This window comes from Mizuhopecten yessoensis, unplaced genomic scaffold (assembly GCF_002113885.1).
Source record: "Mizuhopecten yessoensis strain PY_sf001 unplaced genomic scaffold, ASM211388v2 scaffold10389, whole genome shotgun sequence".
NCBI classification, from domain to species: Eukaryota; Metazoa; Mollusca; class Bivalvia; order Pectinida; family Pectinidae; genus Mizuhopecten; species Mizuhopecten yessoensis.
Genome location: NW_018408522.1, coordinates 116826 through 135010, shown reverse-complemented (window position 1 = coordinate 135010; position 18185 = coordinate 116826). Strand labels below are relative to the sequence as shown.

The following is an 18185-nucleotide window of genomic DNA, read 5'->3' as shown; positions in this document are numbered from 1 at the left end:
CAGTGAGGCACTCATAGGTCAAAACCTAAAGCTTTATGCTGCTGAAAGCTTCGTAAATCTTCTCAGTAATTATAAAGTGTGAGGTATTTCATGTAAAAATGGCTTCTTCTCAAATAAAGTTGCCTCCCAAGAATTTCATTGAACAACAAAGTTGCTATTAAACATGATCTGCTGATATAGTGATCAGTGACAGTGTGTTCTATTAATGGTGAATTCTTGTCTCAGCTGTGATGGGAAAATTGTCAAAATGTGAGGTATATGATACATGTATGTTGTGTGAAGAAAAAATGTGCACGCATACACTAAACACACGGAGGCACGTCCTTAACTGACCTTAGCTGTTAATAGCACGTGAAACAAAATTAAACCAAACCAATCAGTGTCTATAAAAAGAAAACATTTTGTATGCGCTTTAATAGCCACTTTTGCTATTAAAGCTGATGTTTGTCTTTTAAAATTTTATTTGTTTGGTATTGTTTCCTTTCGTGTGTTTTATCTACCTCTTATTGGACCTAAAGACCTCTTCTGTGTTGATCCGCCATTAAGAACGCAACAGACAAAATAAGATAAAAATGATCAGACTTGGTAAAACAAAACCATCACCAGCTCTCTGTTTGTAATTTTTGAAAGGTTTAATATGTTGTCTCCCTTAACTAGGCCCCTCCGTATCGGGAGGGTCGTACCTCCAGAGCAGCAGTGAAAGTCTCGGGGCTGGTAGTGGACATTCCGTCCCAGCTGCCAGGCCTGTTCGTAACCACTGGAAGGGGAGTAACCAGAGTCTACGCAGTATAGGCTCCAAGAAAGGTAGGTAACTCCAGTAACTTGAGATGGCTCACTCAGGGCAGGTAGCTTTTTAGTGATTTTTCTTGAAAATAAATTCATTTTCAATTCTGAGATTTAATATCTTGCTGGTTATTAATTGTTCTGTTTGATAAATGAATATCTGTTATTATCAGCCATCTGGAATTGTATAGCTGGTCAGGTTGTTTTGCATAAATTTGGATAAAGGTTGGAAAAATATATCCCAAATTCATTCAGTTGTGTGTAATTTGGATGATCACCAGCCATCTAAAAATCTGCTTTACAAAATAAATGCTATTAAAGTTTGTGCAATATGGTTTTGCTGACATCTCTATCGAAAAGAAAAAAATATTAATAAAATTTTAATTGATAAAATAAACTTAAAAAAATATCAGTCTCAACTTTGGTATACTGCTATTAAAATTTGTGCAATATGGTTTTGTTGACATCTCTATCGAAAAGAAAAAAAATATTGATAAAATTTTAATTGATAAAATAAACTAATAAATATTTTTCAGTATCATCTTTGGTATACTGCGGCTTAACATGTAGAAAATAGATAATGATAACTTATTAGAAGAAGTTAATTTATATATATTGTTACATATGTTTCTGTTAAAATATTGTGAGTTGAGAATTTACCGTATTTTCCTTGAAGCTTGATAACTCGCCTGCAGTTTCTAGATGTCACTTCTTACTTTCTTAATGATTTTCTACCTATTAGATCTTAAATTAATTTAATTTTGTCCTATTTGTAGATGTGGTTATCATTTCTATGCAGCTATATTTGAATTGATGTGTAAATAAAATTTAATTTAAGAACAGATCGATTCTTTTTTAGAATAGATTTGAAGAAATAACTCTTTAAAAGTAAAAAAAAAAAAAAAAAAAAATCATTTTATTATGTAACTCACTCTTAAATAAAGATAAAAATATTTTTTGTTTAAAAATTCAAAGTTTATGAAATTGATATGTTCACATTATTTTTCTTTTAGAAGTATATTTTTCTTAAATTTCCATCACATATAAATATCTTCTCTTTCACAAGTTAGTAGACTTTGAAAAAAAATGTTAAAAAGAAATGTTAAATAATTCTAAGATCGTTTTTATGCAGAAAATTTTGCAAATAGGAAATTATCTCCCTTAAAATTGAAAAAGCAGTTTTAAAAACTCAGAATACTTCTATGATACTGCAAAATTTGGGTAACAACAGGTAAACTAAAGATGAGTAGAAAAAAAAAAAAAAAAAAAAAATATTGTTAATGCCGCCTTGTTTTACAGCTGACAGTGATGGACATCTATCTCCAGAAACAGAAATTGATGCTCGTAAATTTTCTTTTCAATTTGTGATTTTGTCCTATCAGTAGATTTTCTCGTCCAGTTTGTAAACTTGGTACTTTTCTGTTCTATCAATACATGTATTTATTCCAGTATATATAAATATGTATTATGCCTCTGTGGGTCTTTGTGGTTCAAGCTTAAAGTTTGCAATAGTTATATTTTATTCTTTTGTTTATTTCCTTTTATAAATGGCACTCAGTTTTATTTTTATTTTTGTTCATTTTCTTTTTTTTTAAATCATTAAATATATTCCTTGGGATCCTGGTAAATAGCATTCCTGTTTCCTGTCACCTGATTTTAATAAAAGGTTTTATGAAGTTATTTTGACTTAGCCCTAAATGTATCAATTTAATCACTTTTTCAATTTTCCAATTCCCCCTTTTTTGTTCAAATAATCATCAATTCTTGAAATAATTTTGTGAATAAATTTGATTACACATAGATATCTGATACATTTTATTGAATTTCAGTTTGTGGGGAAAATTTAAGATAGTAATGAAAGTATTTTTGTATGAAGTACTTCTGTTTGATTCTGGCTCTATATCTACAATGTTTTATTAAATGGAGTTGGGTTCTGTTTTTGGTGTCTGTCAAATTTCTAGTGTGATTTAGAATATAACTATGGTAACTCAATAAAACAGGAGAAGACATCTGTTATATTTAAAAGTGAGTTATCTTTCCCTTGTGTTTATTCTATTTCCCTTCTACTTCCTACCAATAGCTCGACTGGAGTGGTAAATCATATTTTTCTGAAAATATTTGTTAATGTGGGATCAGGTTCAAACAATATAGATTTACAACATAATATAAAATGTGTATAATTTCAATGTATAATTAATTATTTGTTGCTTTATCAGTTAAAATTAGGTCAGAGCTTGTTTGTTGCTTTCATCTGTTCATTAATCATTGTTTAAAATCATTTTATTTAATTAATGTCAACATGTTTTGATGTCTGCAAGTTGTTCATTTTACAGAAAATATCCTCACGAAGTTACAAAACAAATATAATGTATGGATTTGTAGATTGTCTTGATTTATTTTAGCCTTTGCACAAAAATAGTGGGAAAAAACAAAATTTAAAACAAAAATAATAATTTAAAAGACAACTATTAACACAATCTTCTGTCCAATCTTGTTGACAGTTAAAAAATAAAAATATTTTTTTTAACTTCTTGAGGAAATTTATTAATCATAATTTTTACAATCATCAATGTTAGAATTGCACTAGAGGATTTAAGTGTAATTTCAGTAGATTAGAAGGTTTTGAACAATTTTTAATTAAATTTTGATTTTGATTCTGTTACACCTTACCTGGTATGGACTGGTTTGTGTTCAATGTTTTATTTTGTATTGTACATGTTTTGTTTGGCTGTTAGGGAATCACAAGCATACAAACTCAACTGACACTTAAATATTTATAGTGCTTTGTCACTTCACAAGCTTAAATAGTATACCTAAAAAGTGGGAGGTTGCGGAAATATTTATTGGACAATTATTTCACTGACTTTAATACTTTAAATCTGTATATCTGATATTTATGTATTAAATATTTACATATAGTGTGAATTTTATATGTATTCCTATGGGACTGGATAATAATTTTACCTGTTTCACTTTTAATTTCATTTTCTTGCATCATGCCAGCACCTGTTAAATGGAAAGTTTCACATTGGAGTCTGTAAATATTTCATTGTATATATATTATAGAAAAAGATTAATTGCAATATAATGTCAGATTTTGTTTATAGAATAGAACATTGCCATTACAAGAAACTTGTTGAACACATTATTTGTCAATGATTTATTCCTAGGTTTTGATATATGTTAACAAGCTTAGTTTTCAAAATTTCTAAGAATTAAATATTGATTGTCCTTCCTTATTTTATTTAAATGACCTTTTAGATAATAAGGATAAACACTCGGAGAAGAGAAGGACTTCAGTTAACAATTAATTTATCAAACAAAATCAAAAATTGAATTATTTAAGAATTTTTCTTGATCATGAAAACTGATTAAGAACTTGCATATTCTGGTATAAAAAATACCTCCATTGCATAAACACATTATTGAAAATTAAGAATTTTTTTTTTTTTTTTTTTTTTTTTTTTTTTTTTTTTTTTTNTACTATATTCAAAATCTCTTCATATACTTTGGTGAATGTAGTCAAATTTAATTTAATTGATAAAATAAACAAGAAAGAAACAAAACTTTTAGATGTAAATGGAGGACTCGTCAACTACTGATCCTATATTTTACCAATGTTTATTGCTGCATGTATCTAGGTATTATAATTGCACAGCATCAAAATGAAAGAAAAAATATATCAAGGGAAGTAACTCTAAGCCAGAAAAAAACTCCTTTGACATGGGAAGTAACTCTAAGCTCTTAGAGGAGAACAAAATCAGCTATAAAGTGGAAGTCTTCGGGAATAAACTTCTATTGTGGTAACCTATAACTTAAAATAGAGAAGAAATTTATAAATAAGTTTTCTTTATTTTTGTCATTATAGAATCATTTTATTTGAGCCAGTTTGTTTGTGTATATATATATATATGAATGCTGCTTCAGTGTATGTCAATGTTGCAAACATATATATATCTATCAGTGTAGTGGAACATGTCCTTGGAAATTGTTATTCATTGAAAATATTTTGCCAGAAATGAAAGTATTCAATTAAACAAGTTCTGTTGAGCATAAATATTCTGTTTAAAAAGTATTTTTGATTTCTGTAATAAAAGATACTTTTTCTGGAAGTTAATTATGCTGCAGAAATTAATCTAGATTTTTTTTCATTTTTGACAATGGAACATACAAAATTATACTAACAAAGTTCCAATATGCTTATATATATTAAGTAATATATATAAAATTGTGTTCATTAACATAATCTGTATATCTCATATCATGTTACTCTTGAGCAGAATTATTTAAAGTTGAATTTCTCTCAATAGACATGATTGTTTTACTCTAATGAAACATTCAATATGAAAAAGGATTTTCTCTTATATCAAGTTAATTATTCTGAATAATCACAATAATATTAATGAATGTTTTCTTTATCATAAACTATGAGTTTGTTCATTTGAAATGTTTCAATGTGAAAAATGTTTGAATTGGTAATAATATATAAAAATATTTTTCATTTAATTATTAAAAGTAAGATATTAATTAAAACAAATGACAGGCAATTTAAATACAAATTATAAAGGATTCTGTAAAACTTACCAATTAGGGCTTACTTTTCAAATAAATCATAGCTATGTTGGCTTAGTTTTTACTCATCAAACAATGGTATGCCTGCACAACAGATGTGACTTGAAATATTTTTCACACCAGTGAAACTCATGATTATTAAAAACAGATTTGTCATCAATAACAGAAGACAATTCCATATAGAGTTGCTCTGTAGTCAGTTAAATCCTTCACCCCTGAAATTTCATAGTGAACTATTCCAACCTTTGAATTGGAAGAGATCAAATATGTCTTCAGGGGTGAATGAGTTAATGCCAGAGTTTTAAGTGTATTTAAGGATTCCTGTAACACTGTAAAAAGTCTCTAGCCATCGTTGGATATTTTTTTTCTCAGTATAGCTATAACATTAATAAATCATTTCTAAAAGATAGGCATACATTGCAGAAATCTTATGAAAAAATGATATTTATGAAATAAACAGTACTCAGAGTTTAAAAATGCTGACCAGAATTCAAACCCTGGACCATGAGTCATTATACAGTTGTTCCTACCAACTGAGCTACCAAAGAGGAGCTTCATTTATGTACAAAAATCAACTGTTTAATCTTTGGGTGTTTCCCTGCAGTGGGACAGGGATCCTTAACTTAATGCCCCATTTTTCAGTTGTTTTGATCCATTACTAATCTAATCCTTTTAACTTATCTAACATCACAATTTTCTGCTAAAATTGTTTATTGTTGTATTCATATAATCATCAAATTAAAGAAAGAAAAAATTGTAATTTTTATAAAATTTTTGAAATCTTAGTATCATTTTTTTTTTTTTTTTGTGAATTGCATTAATAGGACATCATTTGATAGAACATATCATTTTTTCCATTAATATTTTTTTTCTAAATTGCTGTAATATTTTTCTTTTTATGTTTCTACTATCCTCATTTGTAAATAGAAAAATTATTTTAGCATTTAATTTTCAGCATTTAAGATTTTCAGTGGTTAAATCATCATTTTTTCACAGTAATTATAGTTCTGTTTCCTTAATTAGTTTTGATTTTGTTATTGCCACATGACAGGAAGTGGAGACGAAGGTTCACTCAAAGGAAGCGTGATATTTGGACCAGACGGTCAGGTGATAAATGTCGGAGGTGCTATCCAACCATCGCCTCGTTTAGAGGCGACGGGAATGATCGATCAGGTTACAGATGCCAATCGATTCTTCGGGAAAGGTAAGAGACCTAACTCTGGTGTACATTTGATACCTTACAATTTAGGCTATAGGATTTTTTGTTTTACTTTCCATCAAAACCTGAATAAGTGTAATATAAGTACAAGTTTTACAAAGCTGACTGATAAAAGTAAGGAAATGTTTTTCTTACATAATAACTATTCTGTGTTGCCTATTAAAAATTATCATACCTGTCATGGTCTTGTGAAATTCAGAGGGGTAGATTTAGTTTTGTTTTTAAAGAAGAAAAAGAATTACAAACACCTGGATTGCTCTTTTGATAATAAGCTAATGGTAGCAAGTCGGATAGATACTAATTGCTTGCATGCCATGTTGAATTTTCTAGGTGTCAAAAAGCCAGCTCCTATAAGTAAAGGTAATTGATTAAGCTTGTCCCACAGGCACTCGGCCCTTCTTAGGTAGATATATATATATCCTGCAGGCATGTAGCCATCCTTATATCAGCATTTTCCACAGGCATGTAGCCATCCTTATATCAGCATTTTCCATAGGCATGCAACCCCTTCTTATATCAACATATTCAAAAGGCATGCAGACCCTCCTTATATCAGCATTTTCCATAGACATGCAGCCCCTCCTTATATCATCATTTTCCACAGGCATGCAGCCCCACCTTATATCAGCATTTTCCATATGCATGCAGCCCTCCTTATATCATCATATTCAAAAGGCATGCAGCCATCCTTATATCAACATTATCACTGTCATGCAGCTTTCCTTATATCAGCATTTTCCACAGGCATACAGCCATCCTTATATCAATGTTTTCACTGGGATGCAGCCCCTCCTTATATCAACATTTTTCATAGGCATGCAGTCCTTCCCTATATTGACATTTTACACAGGCATGCAGCCCTTCCCTATATTGACATTTTACACACGCATGCAGCCCTTCCCTGTATTGACATTTTATACAGGCATGCAGCCAGCCTTATATCAACATTTTACATAGGCATGCAGCCCTTCCCTATATTGACATTTTACACAGGCATGCAGCCCCTCCTCATAGCAACCTGTGTATCAGATGTATGAGAGAGTGTTGCGTAAAACATAATTTTGTCTGTTTTTCATAACTATGAAATTATATCATTTACGTGAATGATAGATTTATCATCTTTATCCAACATAAGCCCACGCCTGGTAATAAGCCCATCCATATTTATTGCAGTTCAGAAGAAATCCCAACCATTCTTTTTCATTGTCCTGTAAAAAGCCCATCACTTACTTTTTGTAGAGTTTATGTGCTGTATACCCAGGGCGTATTGCAGGATAAATACAATGTTACTAGTTTTACAGGAATAAAACATAAAGTTCAGAATTCAAGAAAATACTTAGGTAAGAAATAAAAAGCAAAATATTATCCTTTTGATATTTGATACAGACTTTCTTTTAATGACCTGCTTTCCAGTTAAATCATTATAAATCTTTAATGTTGTTGAATCCCTGATTTTTTGTCACTGAATAATGCATTTTTTGAAGAATGAAGACTAGTAGAAAGTTAAGTGATTATTGATGCCCTATACACATGTTTCTTATTGCAGGACAACACATATCCTTATTAGGTTAGAAATATATGCTTGAATATAACTGGATTACTTAAATTTCACAAACGCATGTTTTGAATTTGACTCCGTCTTCTTGGGAAACTTGCAATTGTGTCAAGACCTTTAAACTGGTCCCTAAAATAATTTGCTAAAAATTGAACATCTAATGAAATATAGGTAATCTACAGTATAGATATGTATGCATATATATATATATTATTCAAAAGAATGCTAAGCTAGGCCAAATAAAGACGTATATCTGTTTTCATCATATTACTGTTCCCTTCCCTAGATTTTGACAGGAAATGACAAATATACAAGTATATGACTATTACTTATGATGTTCTTAAAAGAAAAAAATGTCTGTTTTTTTGGCTTGGCCTGGACACCAAACATTTTCAAAGATTTTTTTTATTGAAAACAGATGTTTGTTTTTACTTGGCCTTAATGACTTGAAGCACTGGTATTATATTAGACAACAATTGAATGTGCATCTGGGTTTATGAGATGCCTGTAATTATGACCTTATGACCTCTGCAGATGTAATATTAGGATCGTTGACAATAGACCTGCCATTTCTCCGTATGTATGGTACGTTATTGAATAAAGGTTGGACGGTTGATGTACTAAATCCTTTATAAGCTTCATTATGGAAATGTAATGATTGATACAGTTAATTGTAAATTGTTTGTTACTATGATGGTAAAGGATATTGATATTGCTGTGATTTATCACATACCTGTTGAATCTTGTTATAGTAATACAACCAATTTTCAAACCATGAAATACAACGTTCTGTATTGCACATTTGCAATACAGAATGTTGTATTTACCTACTAGACGGAACTACTTTTTATGGGAATCCCCTTGTCATGGCGAACTGAAAAGTTCCCAGTATTTGCAAAAAATATCAAAGTTTATAAAATCTTTGTATCAATCTCTACCAAATATGTAAGGTATGTGATAAAAGCAAGACCACAGACTTGTGTTTTTCCAACGAATCAGAAAGCACTCATTTATTGCACGGACATATATATTCACTTGTGCGCTCCGCGCACTAGAGAATATATTCGTCCGCACAATAAACTTGTGCTTTCTGATTCTTTAGAAAAACACAAGTGTGTGGTCTTGCATATGTATCTGTCATTGAACATCAAACAGAATGGTTAATGTACTAAATCCTTTATTAGCTTCATTGTGGAAATGGAATGATTGATACAGTTAATTGTAAAATGTTTGTTACTATGATGGTAAAGGATAGATATATTGCTTAGATGTTTCTGTCATTGAATATCAAACAGAATTGTTGATGTACTTAATCCATTATTAGCTTCATTGTGGAAATGGAATGGTTGAAGGAACATTTAATTTTAATTTTCATGGCTTTTATAATGAATCATTGTTGGAAATTTGACACTTTTACATTCAAGGATGTAATATCAAATATTCATATTGAGGGGATTTTTCATGTATGCTTATACATGGAAATGGTCATAAACATTTCATCATCTACTAACAAATTGCAACATCCACATTTTTTTTAACAGATTATTCATAAAATTATAATTTGTTATTTTTGATCAGTGGTCCTTTGTGTTATACCCAAGCTTTAGAGTTAGCTTCATGTATATCCATCACATTGCATGTCATCTTTATTATATCATATATTCATAGATCCTCATTCACAGATATATATCCTATATTAGATGTTTCTCTTTATATTCCATAAACAGCATATTTATTCTTTTTATCAAGAAACATGTTTCACTAAAATATTTCATCCGTAAGATTGGAAGCAATGCATATTGAACTTATTTTTACAATTCATATATTACATTTAAGCAATTATATTGTAAAAACCATTGAACTTATATGAAAACAATTTGATGTGCAATTTCTGAAAAAAAATCAGCATCACTATTTTACCTAATAAGAATAATGCAATGAAAGGGCAATAACTCTGATAGAAATAATTTGACTAATTGCTCAATTGCGACTGCATGATTTTTCTTGACTTTGCTTGTGGTTGTTTGAATTTATTTGAGTTTTATTTTGATTGATGGCTGTTATTTATCAGATCTTGTGAGTGACGAGTCGGATGATGAGCCTGACGAATGGAAACACAGTAAAGCCCTCCGTCGTCGGGAGGTAATGAGACGAGGTAAGTACGTTAATATACCTGTTAATTACTTGAACTGGGAACAATTGTGACGCGGTACTCTAGGATATTGAGATTTATTAATATTTACCTGTTAATTACTTTCATTGGAAAGTAAAGCAACAAAGTATGTTTGGATATTATTTATAATATTTGTTGTATTTTCAAAACATTTTATTCTTTAAAATATTCAGCTTTTATTTGAGAATAGACAAATCAATAAAAAGAATTGTCAGATTTAAATAGCTTATATGTGAGTTTCTTTTTATTAGACAACAAGTGTTTTTGTCTGATTCAAAACCAGTATGATCAATAAAAATATATTTACTGTAATAAGAAAAAATCTCAAGAAATTCTATAAAATTGCCTTTCAATGTATTTGATAAAAAACAATATTAAATTTTAGAAGTGGTGCGAGAATAAAAATTATATTTACACGTCTGTTATTATTTATGATGAGAAAAACCTAAGGAAGATTTTTTTCAAATAAAAAGAAAGGGGGGCTTTTAAGAAAAAAAATTACAGAGAGATTAAAATGAAAATGTGTGAATATTATATTGAATGAAATATATGAGATATTTGCTCTATACAGCTGAGGAGACAAACATACTACACAGTATACAGGTATTACACACACTGAATGGTGTATCATACCGTTTGATTTCGGAATGTTGAATGTTTTGTTAGATATTGATTTGCCATTGTTACATTTTGTACATCCATTCATAAGTTCAGTTAGAAGATATCTTATTATAAGTATCTGGATTCTTAAATTGTTAAGGTTGGGACCACAATATTAATTATAAAATAATCCAGTTACTTATTGATTATTATGTTATCACCTTCAGAGATTGGATCTTGCAGGGATTTATCTCCCCTTCCTGGTCGATTAAAATGACTAATTCTGAATTGTTTTTGCAAGATAAATTTACTTTCTAAAATACTTTTTATAAACTTCCTACTGATTTTTCTTCTCTTTTTTTTAATGATTGATCAGTAAATAACTATAATATTAGACATTTTATATTTTGATTTGGTATGATGTGTTCCATTTCATATTTTATCAACATACGAAAATACCAATTCAAAAGTTTCCTGGTTTTGCTGATGATTTTCCCCAATTTGGACCCCAGGGTCCTTTTCCTAGACTACACTGATAAATCCCTGCCTTCAATCAAGTTATTGTTTTGTAATTAAGTATTTTATCACGACTGTAATGCTGGGTTATGTCACTGCAGTGTGGTGTACAAGTTAATATTCCAGGAAGTGACAGGGAAATTTTATACAAAGAACTTGTCTTCAATCCAGGAAAAAATCTAAGGAATGAGATATGTTTTTAGATTAGTGTTGATTTTGTTGACGCATATGAATGACAATGTTTGTGTGTTCCATTGCTTTTTTTTTTTTTTTTTACTATTTTGAGTATGGAAGCTTGGGGTCGGGGCGAGGCTTCATCTTCCGTTTTGTTTATCCAAATTGGGAATTTAGTGAACCTATTCAAACACTATATTTTTGCCTTAGTACGATTCAGGCTAGAAATCCTGTTTATTGAATGCTAAATGTGACATTGAAACATTCAATGCATCAAAAATAAAGGAGGGGAAAAAGGAAATAAATTATTTGACTTTGATTTGGTAAATTTCAGATCAAATTATGGAAAACACATTATATTTCCTATGGGAAATAGGGCATAAATTCAGTCCTTAATTGTGCAATATTTTCCACAATTCAAACTTTTTTCGTAATATTTGCTCTGATATAAATCACAAGATACATCTTGGTATTCTAGCACAAAACACATCAGAATGAACACTAAGTAAATTTTTGTTTTTAAATAAAAATTTGCCCTGGTGGGTTTTTTTTTTCTTTCTATTCTACCATTTAACAAAATTTTCAATCATGAGATGTTCAATTTTCAGTTTAATCACCTTTTGTTCCTGTTTTCTATTTTTATATCAATAGTAATCGAGTGATTGTTTAAAAGTAACTTATCTTTGATATGAGTTATATTTTTAATCTTTAAGGTAAAATGTACCACTGCATAAGTTTTAATCACAAAGAAGAATTGCAATCAGAGTATTTTTGACTTGTAATTCTATATATTGGATAAAGCAACCTAAAGGAGTGTTTGTAGCATAGAGTAACCTCCCTTGTCAAGTGTTTCATTTTCTTTATGACCATGCATCATTTTGATGCTGTGCTGGTATAATTCCTTAACACAATATTGGTGAAGTGTAGATTTCCAGAATATGTTTTAGTTTTTAGCATTTTATTGAATTACTAAAACAAAATTCAATTAATATTCAAAATAAACAAATAAATTTAGTTTACATTTATACAAAGAAGCAAAGTAATTTGTCAATGAATTAATCAAAATATTATTGAAAATCAAAGTAAACAATATGAAGAATTTGAAGCAAATATTAAACAAACCAATGTTTTCTTTCAGGATTTAGGTTTTGTGTATGTCATCAGGATATTGAAAATAACTTTTTAAAAGTATGGGTGCTTTTTTTCAGTCAGAGTTTAAAAATTACCAATTCCTTTTATGATGTACATTGTATACTATTTTGCATTTGTGGGATATTTTGATTAAGGAACCATACTGTTTCTTCAATTGCCTATTTGACCAATCAGAAATTGAAAATACTATTTCATCAATTGCTTATTTGACCAATCAGAGATTGACTATACTGCCGGCGATATTGACGCCACTCAGTCAATCAAATCGTGGAGCTACTTGTCTCGGGATATCAATGACACAGATATTATGGACCTAATGGTGAACAAATCTACAAGTCTACCCGATGGTCTTGCTAGCATAGAGCAAGGTAACTGATGGAGTGTGTCCAGGATCCTCCATACGCGTGTCGCTAACATTCATTTCTCCTTCACACGTCTGGCACTTCCGACCTTGATTAAATAGGAGCCGGGTCACAGTGACCTTGTTTGGCACTCAGATGTTTGTTGCAAACACCGAATTGAGTTCTAACATAGAACAAGGCTTTTACCGATCACAAATTTGTACGATGCATACCAAGGGCAAGGTCACTACATGACCTTCTCTAGAACTAAAATATAAACTTGCCATTCACTTCCTACTAACTGAAGCGTAAGGTCATAGACATAAGATGATCTTGTCATGAACTGTAAAATAACTTATAACAAGGTCATCAATAATTCACATGTACTACTACACTTGAAACCCTTAAACTTTTTTCCTTCCTGTTTGACTCTGCAGTCACCATTGACCTCATTCTGACATTTTTAAATGATTTTGTGTAAATCTGTCTTTAACCTTTGACCTTTTACCTAATTTTCAAATTGATATACATAGATTATTATACACCAACAAATCCTTTTACCATTTTACCGGAAAATTAGATCACAAACCACTGTAGGTCAATAATAAGTCTATTATTGTTTGACCTTGTTTCATGACCTTGACCTAATTCACTTACCTTAAATCTGATTGACCTTTCACTTTTTCGGATTTTACAAGGATTAAGTCACTGTTGTTACACTGGAATTAATAGGAAGCCAATTTATCACTTGTATAGTTGTTGTATAATTAATTGAAATTAATTAACGTTGATTGAAGTTTTTCACGTTGCTGTGACACTTGATTTTGTTTGATGTTTCCTGCAACTATCACATACCACTTGTGAGAGACTTGAATTGTTCAACAGATATTTACTGTCTGTCGTAAACAACAATTTACATTGAATTTCATACTTTTCAATAAGACTGTTTTATGAAAATTTCTCTTTTGTTTTTGAATAAGTAGTTTTTATGTCTTTTTGCTGTAAGCGAATAATTGAATTTTAAACCAAATTACTCACTTTTTCTTCATTCAGGAATACCTGCGATAAAAGCAATGTCTTTCAAACTATCATTGCTGTAAGGTAAAATTTGTTAAACATCTTGCTATCATTAAATGCTAAAATGTTTTAAGCCTAAAATTCTAGAACATCAATGATTCATTGTTTCAGAGGTCTTCTTTAGAATGCCTAAAGATATCACAATGTTAAGTCGCGCCACAGAAAAAACAGAGGAAAATGATAGAACAGAACCTACTCCAGCCCAGGACCCATTCTTCACACGCTACCCAGCGCCCCCTGATACCGATAACCTCAACTCATCCATGGGAGGGGAGGGAACTGCTGCTCCAAGCAGACTGACCTCTGTTAGTCTTATTGAAAGCACATCACACCTCATTCCCATAGAAACTCCACACCCAGATAAAATAGACGAAGAATCGAAGGAGGGGGAAGGTCGAGAAACTCGTGCAGAAGGAGCTGTTTCCAAGGTAACCGCTGCTAGCCGAGTAAGCAGTACTGCTGAAGGTCCAGCACCTGTGTCTCAGGTGACGTTTGTGCAGAGTCAGAAATCCATAATCGACAACCCCTTGCCTGAGAATGAGATAAAAGAACAAGTCTCTGTGGTGGAAGGAAGGGAGCCAACTCCGCCTGAAGAAATACCTTCGGAGGTTACAGGTGAAGAGAATAAAGGAGCGGAAGAAAGTAAACAAGACAAAGATACTGAAGGAGCAGTAGAGAGTAAAGGAGAGGAAGAAAGTGAAACACAATACACTAGAAACGTGTCTAGGCAGTTGTCTCGACTCTCATTGGCCAAGTCTGTTGTCGAGGAAACCGAGGTTGTGGAACAGCAGGAAGTTGTTCCAGAGAGTGTTCCTGCATCCGCTAGAGGTAGAATTTTGTCTGACCTTTGAACTGGCATCCCTGACTTCCTGTCACGTATCCTAGCAACAGAATAGTTGAAAATTAAAAAATCACCAACCTGAATGTTGAATGGCACTCCAAATAATGAAATAGTTGTTTTTGTTTGCTAACAAAGAAAATTTGAAGCATGTTGTATTTTTTTTCAGGTTTTAACGGATATTAATTAACACTTCACTGTTAATGGTGTGATGTTGGTTTTGAATGAGCACCCGTCTTAAGATCTGCACTTAAATTCATTTTTATTGTGTCAACTTTGGTAGCATGTTATCTCACCAAATCTCAACTGTGGTTACCTTAGCTGAATTCATAATGATTTCAATAAAAGAAGCTTTGAGATGTATGATAAAAATTCCTTGTTAAGAAATTCAAATCACATTTGTTAGTTTTGAAATATTGCTTTGTAGAAATTTCCTATACAAGTATTGAAAGATTGTTGTATATAATATAAAACAAAATTAATGTAAAGTTGGAGAGTATGAGAGATATGGAAATATTCTATTCTACGCAAAAATGTAGAATTTGGGGTCAAGACAGAAGCATGTCCGAGGTAAATGTTACATATTGTGTGAAATTTGGACCGAAGCATGTCAAAGGTACAATTTCAAAAACTGTGTGAAATTTAGGGTCCAGACCAAATCATGTTGAAGGTATGAATTCCATATTGTCAATATATACCTACCTATTTTGCACTTCCTAGTCAGGATTTAGAAAATTCAAGTTCCTAAACTAGAGATTATTGAATATTCATGTAGGACACACATCCTTTAATGGATCCATATGTCTTGTAGATGAAGAGGTAGGGTGTTAAAGGCGTGGGACATTTATAGATAGATTTCTGATTAACTTGCTGCAGAAGGATGTTTGATATCTATCAAGTTGAAACATTGGTTGATATCATTTGTAGTCAGACATTTTTGTTCAAATCCATGATATTCTATGAAAAATACTTTCTTATAAAGAAAGTTAATCATTTTGTTTCTTCCAGGGGAGATAATATTTTAAGTTTATTTTATTTCTCAAAAAAAACCAATGAAGTGTGAACAGTATGTGAAAGTATAAATTACCTAAATTTTGTAACAATAATATGTAAATATACATTATTTCATAAATTATATTTAAATTTTCCCCTAATCATCAAAAGAGAAACATGTACATTAAAAACAAAGTGGGTTTTTTCTAACACTTTGTCTGCGAAAGATTTTGTTAAGATTAAATTTCTGCTGACAAATTTGCTTTGTTTTCAGCAGACAATATTTCTAATCATTCTTCAGGTAAATTAAAAAGAGGTTGAAACATGTTTTAAATTAAGTATTTAAAATGTATATATGTATAAGTTAATTAAAAATCTATTTTCAAATAAACTTACTTCCATTCATTATTTTCAGAGGGGTCTGTGAAATCACAAATATCCGAAGAAGACATCGTAAATGCTCTCACTGAGCATGCCCAGCAGGTTGCTGCCAGCGTTCTCAGTTCTAAGCCTGAAACGGGTAATAATCTGGAGGCAGACGTCAGGGTAGGTCAAAGGTCAAAGCCATGTTGTTCTGCTGTAGGGTTCAGTGAGTGCATGATTATAAACTACATGTACTGTACAAAACCTTATGAATGAACAATATTTTGTCATGTAAATACTAATAATGCTGTCACATATATATTTTGAGCAATTTTTTAAAGTGAAGGCTTAACTACTGAAATTGTTACGAGTTTGCATAATTCTGTATATATCTTGCATGATAATTTTGTTTTGACTCTTAAAAAGAGTATTACATGCTGTTTGTCAACATGTACTTAAGTGGGTTGACCATGATTGGCTACAGTAAATGCTGCCTGTATTAACCCTATGAAGACTGGTTTATGTGAAATATATATCCGCATCTAACCAACTTTCAGCAAGCTGCAGAGATGTGGATGGAAAAACACCCCCCGCGACAAATCTCACGGAGTCATTCCATTCAGGATAACCACGACACTGTAAGAATCTGTGTAATATATCTATTCTTTATTGTTGTTTACTCGTACTGGTATCTACAGCTGTACAACATTTTTTTACTTTGCTCCACATGTGAAACTTGCTCTTAGCATAAATTCGATTTTAGGACAATACAGAACTTGCAAGATTTTTACAGTATTTTTTTCTAATGTTAACCCTTTTTAAAAAAAAAACTACTTAAACCCTGAGCATGTAACTTAATTATTGTTTAAGAACATCAGCATGCTGGTAGCCTCCAAACCTATTTCTGTATACACTCTCCCGAGAGCCTCCAAACCTTTTTCTGTATACACTCTCCCGAGAGCCTCCAAACGTATTTCTGTATACACTCTCCCGAGAGCCTCCAATCCTATTTCTGTATACACTCTGCTGAGAGCCTCCAAACCTATTTCTGTATACACTTTCCTGAGAGCCTCCAAACCTATTTCTGTATACACTCCCCCGAGAGCCTCCAAACCTATTTCTGTATACACGCTCCCGAGAGCCTCCAAACCTATTTCTGTATACCCTCTCCCGAGAGCCTCCAAACCTATTTCTGTATACCCTCTCCCGAGAGCCTCCAAACCTATTTCTGTATACCCTCTCCCGAGAGCCTCCAAACCTATTTCTGTATGCACTCTCCCGAGAGCCTCCAAACCTATTTCTGTATACACTATCCTGAGAGCTTCCAAACCTATTTCTGTATACACTCTCCCGAGATCCTCCAAACCTATTTCTGTATACACTCTCCCGATAGCCTCCAAACCTATTTCTGTATACACTCTCCCGGGAGCCTCCAAACCTATTTCTGTATACACTCTCCTGGGAGCCTCCAAACCTATTTCTGTATACACTCTCCCAAGAGCCTCCAAACCTATTTCTGTATACACTCTCCGGAGAGCCTCCAAACCTATTTCGGTATACACTCTCCCGAGAGCCTCCAAACCTATTTATGTATACACTCTCCCGAGAGCCTCCAAACCTATTTCTTTATACACTCTCCTGAGAGCCTCCAAACCTATTTCTTTATACACTCTCCTGAGAGCCTCCAAACCTATTTCTGTATACACTCACCCGAGAGCCTCCAAACCTATTTCTGTATACACCCTCCCGAGAGCCTCCAAACCTATTTCTGTATACCCTCTCCCGAGAGCCTCCAAACCTATTTCTGTATGCACTCTCCCGAGAGCCTC

At 31.8% G+C, this 18185-nt stretch overlaps 1 protein-coding gene across 1 annotated transcript in view; it reads left to right on the top strand.

Annotated features, from left to right (window-relative positions):
- The window catches only part of LOC110460410 (titin homolog), a 110022-nt gene that overhangs the window by 52778 nt on the left and 39059 nt on the right, over positions 1-18185 (top strand). Inside the window, exons 11-19 of the mRNA XM_021513286.1 lie at positions 658-804; positions 2083-2127; positions 6407-6559; positions 8664-8714; positions 10201-10284; positions 12963-13112; positions 14274-14990; positions 16409-16539; positions 16914-16994. Coding sequence (XP_021368961.1) covers positions 658-804; positions 2083-2127; positions 6407-6559; positions 8664-8714; positions 10201-10284; positions 12963-13112; positions 14274-14990; positions 16409-16539; positions 16914-16994 — 1559 coding nt within the window. The remainder of the gene's footprint in view (positions 1-657; positions 805-2082; positions 2128-6406; positions 6560-8663; positions 8715-10200; positions 10285-12962; positions 13113-14273; positions 14991-16408; positions 16540-16913; positions 16995-18185) is intronic.